The sequence below is a fragment of the Xyrauchen texanus genome, chromosome 25 (genome assembly GCF_025860055.1).
Source record: "Xyrauchen texanus isolate HMW12.3.18 chromosome 25, RBS_HiC_50CHRs, whole genome shotgun sequence".
NCBI lineage: Eukaryota > Metazoa > Chordata > Actinopteri > Cypriniformes > Catostomidae > Xyrauchen > Xyrauchen texanus.
The window spans coordinates 42,278,411-42,285,825 of NC_068300.1; the positions used below are offsets into that span (position 1 = coordinate 42,278,411).

Below are 7,415 nucleotides of genomic sequence, written 5' to 3' on the forward strand. Positions count from 1 at the left end.
TGTACCTGTGGATGTATTTCAAACTCAGTGCCTCTTTGTGTGACATCATGGGAAAATAAAAAATAAATCAGTCAAGACCTCAGAAAAAATTGTGAACCTCCGCAAATCTGTTTTATCCTCAGGAGCAATATCCAAATGCCTGAAGATACCATGTTCATCTGTACAAACAAGTAGTACTCAAGTATAAACACCATGGGACCACGCAGCCATCATTCTGCTCAGGAAGGAGACGCATTCTGTCTCCTAGAGATGAACATAGTTTTGTGCGAAAAGTGCAAATCAATCCCAGAACAACAGCAAAGGACCATGTGAAGATGCTGGAGAAAACAGCTAGACAAGTATCTATATCCACAGTAAAATGAGTAAAATACTGACATAACCTGAAAGGCTGCTCATCAAGGAATAAGCCACTGCTCCAAAACCACCATAATGAAAGCCAGACTACAGTTTGCAAGTGCACATGGGGACAAAGAGGACATGAATACATATTTTAACAGTTTGGCCATAATGTCCATCGTTATGTTTGGAGGAAAAAAGTTGAGGCTTGCAAACCAAAGAACACCTTCCCAACTGTGAAGCATGCAATGGGGGTGATAGCCTCATGTTGTGGGGGTGCTTTGCTGCAGGAGGGACTGGTGCACTTCACAAAATAGATGGCATCATGAGGAAGGAAAGTTATGTGGATATATTGAATCAACATCTCAAGACATGCCATATCCTCTCCGTTGGCTGAGCTCTTTAATCTGTCACTTCTAACCCATGAAGTGCCTCTGGCATGGAAGTGTACCAAAGTCATTCCATTGCATAAAGGAGGAGACACTCAAAATCTCCATCACCGCCGTCAGTGTGTGTCCTTCAGGGGTAGTCATTCGAATTTTACAGGTGTAGATAAAGGCATACCCCAGGGTTCTTCACTTGGGCCTTTGTTATTTTCCATTTTTATTAATGACTTGCCCCTCTGCTGTTCAGGATGTGACATTCATCTTTATGCAGATGATACAATTATATATTGCTCCAATTTGAATATTTCTGACATAAATTATTCCTTACAGTGTGACTTTGATTCTGTCCAGCACTGGCTGTCATTCAATAAACTTCTGTTGAATAAGTCAAAATCTTACTGTATGCTTTTCCAGAAGAAAGAGAGAAATAATCTTAATCTGCATTTTCTGGATTCTTCTCCTTTAGAGTTAACTGAAAAATTTAAATATCTCTGTGTTTGGCTAGAAAATGATCTTTCATTCAAAGCTCATATACACACGCTTAACAACAAACTTAGTTTTCGTCTTAAAACATTATATCAATCGATAGACTGCTTTAATTTTCAGGTTAGGAGAAGAATAGTCTCCCAGTTGCTGCTACCTATACTAGACTATGCAGATATTATATATGCTAACACTACTGTCACTTGTCTACACTCTCTCGATATGGTATACAACAGCCTGTGTCGATTCGTCCTTCGCTGCCCCTATAGGACACATCATTGTGTGATGTATGACCAGCTGTCCTGGCTTGCACCCTCAGCCAGAAGACAATTTCATTGGTTTCAGCTTATATTTAAATGCATTCACTTTCAATATCCATATTATTTATCGCAATATTTAGTGCCTTATAGCTCACAATATAATCTTACGTCACAATGAACAGATCTTCTTTACTGTTCCTAGAGCTAAGAGAGAAATTGGGAAATATGCCTTCTGTGTTAAAGCCCCTCGTGACTGGAACAGCCTTCCTGCATTTATCCGCTCAGCTTACATCTTTTCCTCTGTTCGAACTACTTTGTTAACACATCTTGAGAATACTTGTCTATGTTTCTAATATTTCAGATTTAGCATTATTATGTGTCATGTTAGCTATGGGTGTATGAATGTGTTTATTTGTAGAAATACATATCTAGTGATGTCAACTTTGTCAGTTATTTTTGGGATTATTGTGTCACACTTATTACCACTCTTAAAATGCTTGACTTTCAGAGCACCATCATGCTGAGTCTAAGATTAAATAAGGTGTTATTGTTTAGTGGTATACATACCACAGTTTGGGAACCATTGTGATTTACTTTACTTTCTGTGAAGGGGAGGGATAGTGAGAGCTTGTGTGTGTGTGTGCGTGTGTGTGTATGTGTGTGTGTGTGTGTGTGTGTGTGTCGTGAGTGTGTTTAGGTTTTTCTTGTATCTTGTATACTGTATCTACTCTGTTGTTTTACTTTTCTATATTGCTTGGATATGTTACTGAGGACCCCCATGAAAACGAGATGTTTCATCTCATGAGGCTGATCCTCTAATAAATGTTTATAAATAAATAAATAAATACATCAGCCAGGAGTTTAAAGTGCAGTCGCTAATGGGTCCCCAAGCAATGACCCCAAGCTTACCTCCAAAGTTGTGGCAAAAATTGCTTAAGAACCACAAAGTCAAGGTATTGGAGTGGCCATCACAAAGCCCTGACCTAGCTCTCTGTCTGTCCATCCATCCGTCATCTATCTATCTATCTATCTATCTATCTATCTATCTATCTATCTATCTATCTATCTATCTATCTATCTATCTATCTATCTGTCTGTCTGTCTGTCTGTCTGTCTGTCTGTCTGTCTGTCTGTCTGTCTAGAATGATGAACTTAAAGGTGCATTCAGTAATTTGAACTCCTAAAGACATGAATTGTAATTTTGCAGTATATGTAGGAAATCATGAGCACTCACATTAAAATGAAGTCATATCAGTAACCTTATAAAAGCTGTTTTATTCTACATGGAGAGGGTCAGCACATGTTAGAATCACATGACCAGCTGAATACTACTCAATAATCTCAGTAACCGTCCTGTTATTTGACACTTTCACTCATTGATTAAAGTAACTATGACTGACTATGAATTCTACATTTCTACAATGTCATCTGAAACTGAAAACTATTGATTTTAAATGATGCTGCATTCAAGCCGTTAGGTATCAGTGTAAGTCCAAGATGACACAAAGACAAAAGTTACTGAGTGCACTTTTAACTTAGCTTGGAAAAAATTTGTAGGCGGTGTACACTACAGACATATATATATATATATATATATATATATATATATATATATATATATATATATATATATATATATATATATATATATATGGTGTACACTGCGCAGTATGTAGTAAACAGTACGCTAGTATTCCATTCCAAGCATGGGCGGGACTGTGTCTCTTCTCTATACGTGATTGGGCAAAATAGGGGGGTGGTGTCTCTATGTATTCACCTTTTATTGGCTGACTCGCTGTACATCGTTATCTGTTATTAGTTACGGTAGCTGTCCCTCAGAGGAGTCATGCGCAGAACTGCAGGGCGGAGTAAACAGCAGTGAGTCACAGCTAACAGGCTAGTGTTCCTCTATAGGTGAGTACACATTTATTCTCCAGAAACTAACGATGTGAGCGGTTTTTATTCATATTAACTGCACGATGTGTGAAATGTTTAGTGTTGTGTTTGTTTGTTTTAAGTGCAGTGGTCGTGCGTGTGCTGTGAGTGTTTGTTGAGTTAGCTGAGGCCTGCTGTAGCGCGTGCATGCGCGGGAAACTCGCAGCACTGCACGTGTACATGTGCAAATCTACATTTAATTATTAATATACACATGATCTTATCTACAAAATGATCACATACGTATTCTAAATTGATTGTTTGAATGTTTGTATGTGGTTGTGGTGTGACGAGGCCCAGTGCTCAGCTTCACGTGACTTAGAGTATGCACCTTCCATATGTCGAATAATCTATATACCTGCGTCCATACACTTGTGTATTATTATTATTATGTTTATATGCATACTCGTGTATGAATAAAGAGAGCAATTACACTACTGTTCCGCCTTCCCATTGGCTTAATCTGTGTGATTTATAATATCACTGGAACTGTTAAAACGTCGTGTAAATGTTTCATCCTTTCTTAAAACACTTCAGTGTGAATGCATTCATGTGTAAATGTAGTTGTTTTTCAGTGTCGACTCTAAATTGTAGTATACAGTGCTGCTTTAGCAGTAGCATGCTAAGACACTTGTGCCATGTGCCCTTTTCCCAATCTATAGCAGTCCTATTTATGACCCCACAAGACATGTAATAATTGTTTAGATCATTTAAGTCAATACACATTATGTTTGTGTTATATAAGTGCACTAATGTGTAAATCACACTTTAGTCAATCTCGATGACATTGAATTGAATATGTAACAGGTTACTGAAATATAATCAAAAGTGTGTTTTTCTGAAGTCTTCAAGTGGATAGTGTATGAATACAGAAAAACTGCAAATATAAGATAATTTGTACTGAATTAAACGATTTTCAAAGTTGTTTGCATGTTTTCTGGACTAGAAAAGTAATAGGTTGTCAAATAATAAAATGAAGAAATTGCTATAGTGAAATATTAATAAAGTTGTGAATGCCCTTTGCATCTGAAAGATACCCTATGAATTGACATTTGAAGTATTGTAAATTAATAAATGGGTCGTTGACTAATAAGGTTGTACGAAGTGATACAAATTAGAAATTTTTTTAACAACAAGTTTAAAACAAGTTAGTAAAAACGTATTCTTTATTGGTTGTGTCTGTGATAGTTTCACAAATGTAAAAAAAATAAATAAAACATTAATAGCATTTTCTACCAAAAACAATATATATATTTTAATGACTTAGAAAAATGTCATGTGGTGTAACCAAGTACAAGGTATTAAATTACTTGCATCTTGAATACATGTGAGTGTACGCAACTTAGTTTTCAAACAAATTTTTTAATGTTAAAAAAAATGAATATCATATATGTTTGAGTAAAGAATATTAAGAATTTTTCTCAGTGTCACACCAAATGACATGAATAAAAAATGTGCTTTTACATTCAATGTCAAAACATTGATATTTAATGATGTGTGCGTGAATATATGTATAATTTATTTAGTGTATATAGAAGTTTTTTAACCCTGTGTGGAAGGACTAGAAGGGTCGACAAATCTGTTACACCACATTTTTACTTTAAGCCCCAGAAAAAAATGTAAAAACGACTTGAAACATAGCAATTGAAAACGTGTTCATGTGAATTGCATTTTAATGTACTTTTGAACAATTTATTAGATCTGGATGAAAAAAATTGCGTCACATCATTGACTGGCAAAGCATTGTGAGTTAGGAGACTCTGCATTCTTTCAGTGAGCACACATAGTGGATTTATGAAGAGAGTTTGTGACTTGGCCCTGCACAGATAATGGACATGAGTACCAATGAGTGCTTTGGATGTGGCCGCTCTGGACACTGGATCAAGAACTGTCCAAATGCTGGTCGTGGTCGCGGCAGGGGCCGGGGACGAGGAAAGGGTACAAATGATTTTGTTCTACAAACAGACTGCCTCTGTGTTATAGCAGTGTTTTAACTGAGATGCGCTCTCTGTAGATCTCTTCTGCTACCGGTGTGGAGAGCAAGGGCACATCGCCAGGGATTGTGAACAGACCGAGGATGGTGAGACATTTGAATTTATTGTGGTTAAACATCAGATTGCACTGTAAAATTGCTTCCTAAATCTCTTGTTTCTGTGTTGAAACGCAGCATGCTACAACTGCCACAGAAGTGGCCATATTTCCAGAGACTGCAAAGAGCCCAAAAAGGAACGAGAGCAGTGCTGCTACAACTGTGGCAAAGCCGGTCATGTGGCGCGCGACTGCGACCACGGCAATGAGCAGAAGTGCTACTCTTGCGGCGGCTTCGGACACATCCAGAAATTATGCGACAAGGTGAAATGTTACCGGTAAGTCAACAATGTCATTTAAGTTTCAAGAAACGGTTCACCCAAAAACACAAATCATTAACTCACACTCATATTTTTCCAATCCTGTCTGACTTTCTACTGGTAAACTGAATTTTAAAATTGTGAATTCAAAGTTTTAAAAAGTCTTTGAAATTTCTTCAGTGAAGATATCTTCCCCCCCCCCATATATATATATATAGATAGATATGCATATATGTGTATAATACACCTTTAATACGGTGAAGTACTGGGCAGTTTGCGTTATAGAGCGTTTCAATGCAGCAGAAAAATGAAATGCAAAAACTTTGACATGCAGGTGTGGCGAGATCGGGCACGTGGCGGTGCAGTGCAGCAAGGCAACTGAGGTAAACTGCTACAACTGCGGCAAGACCGGTCACCTGGCGAGAGAATGCACCATCGAAGCTTCCGCGTAACCCGTTTCCCTGTCGCCCCTCCTTTCCTGATTGATGGTTGTTTTGTTTCTCTGAATCCTCTTCATTTGCCAAACGCTGGCACACAGAGGCTGCTCCCGGGCCAGTGAGCAGCTTTCAGTTTCGTTTTTACTTTTTAATGAAGATAAGGGGTCAAAATCATAATGCATTCAAAACAAAATGTTTCTTTAGGTGGAGGTGTAAAGTATGACGCTTTGTTAAAGGACCCCATTTATGAGCCACTGGTGAAAGATCAGTTACTGGGAGGTCACATGCCACATCAGACCTCTGAGCTCACACGTGTGAACCTCAGATGAAATGTGAGAGGGAAGGCTTAATTCTGATGTTTCTTTGATTTATTTTTTGTGGTTCTATAGAGAAGTGTAAGCTGGCTTTAAGAGGGTATGACGGACAAAACCATTTCCACCTCATTCTGGTCCCCACAAGCAGTTCTCAGCACAGAGTGTGGAAACTAATGAAATGTTATCAGTATCTTCTAGATTAATTGAAAAATCCTAACTTGGTTTTCTGAATTTTCTTTATTGACTTTCTAAAAAGTCATGTTTGCGAACATTGTTTGATAATGCTGAAAGCTTAAAAATATCCAGACCAATAGAAAGAATTGTGGATTTAGTGACAATTTGCAAAAAGAATGTTTTCACAGAAATCAAATATTATTTTTGTACAATATCTCTGACTACTGTAAGAATATCATTTGCTTGTACTCAGTTTTTAAGTCGGAAGGAAGTTGCAACTGAAGTCCTAGAACATAGAAATGTAATTTTAAACTATCAATAAAGCTTGAGGAGGATGGGGAGATTGCCTTCATTCAGAGTCATTTATTCCTGTATGCACTCTGTCATTTATGACATTTACAGGGTTTCAGTGGTCAAGGAAAATAAAATTGGAAATTCATCTGTAATGAATACATTTTTATATGTGCAACATAAACATTTCCTCTGCTAAACAATGCTCTTTCTATGTGCAACCTCTATAAAATGATTTCTGAAAATCTGTGTCCAGTAATCACCATTGAAGAAGTCATGTGAATTCATTGGCCAAAACAGACCTTTCATGGTGAAATATAAGTTGCGAATATTTAAGACAAGTCACATCTTCTGCAAAGGTAAATGTAAAGAAATGATTGGGATATAAGGAATTGTGTGAGTCCCATTGAGCTAGTCTTTTTTTTAATGAAATTTCATAATCAATTTGGGT

The 7,415-nt window shown here is 37.3% G+C and overlaps 1 protein-coding gene across 2 annotated transcripts; it reads left to right on the forward strand.

Annotated features, from left to right (window-relative positions):
• The first annotated feature begins 3,288 nt into the window (after positions 1–3,288).
• Positions 3,289–7,039, forward strand: cnbpa (CCHC-type zinc finger, nucleic acid binding protein a). 2 transcript variants are annotated; one of them, XM_052091739.1, is made up of 5 exons: positions 3,289–3,379; positions 5,227–5,338; positions 5,415–5,480; positions 5,568–5,766; positions 6,083–7,038. In XM_052091739.1, exons 2-5 carry the CDS (start codon positions 5,230–5,232, stop codon positions 6,198–6,200), a joined length of 492 nt encoding a protein of 163 aa, XP_051947699.1. In that variant the 5' UTR covers positions 3,289–3,379; positions 5,227–5,229; the 3' UTR covers positions 6,201–7,038. The 2 variants fall into 2 exon arrangements, with proteins under 2 accessions (XP_051947699.1, XP_051947700.1); XM_052091740.1 differs by having other exon boundaries at positions 3,319–3,379; positions 5,175–5,338; positions 6,083–7,039.
• Positions 7,040–7,415: the final 376 nt, after the last annotated feature.

Excerpts from the sequence above, each read along its gene's own strand:
- cnbpa (XM_052091739.1), top strand. The coding sequence starts at position 5,230 with ATGGACATGAGTACCAATGAGTGCTTTGGATGTGGCCGCTCTGGACAC. Across the intron at positions 5,481-5,567 it reads TTGTGAACAGACCGAGGATG|CATGCTACAACTGCCACAGA; the intron begins GTGAGACATTTG and ends GTTGAAACGCAG. Across the intron at positions 5,767-6,082 it reads GACAAGGTGAAATGTTACCG|GTGTGGCGAGATCGGGCACG; the intron begins GTAAGTCAACAA and ends TTTGACATGCAG.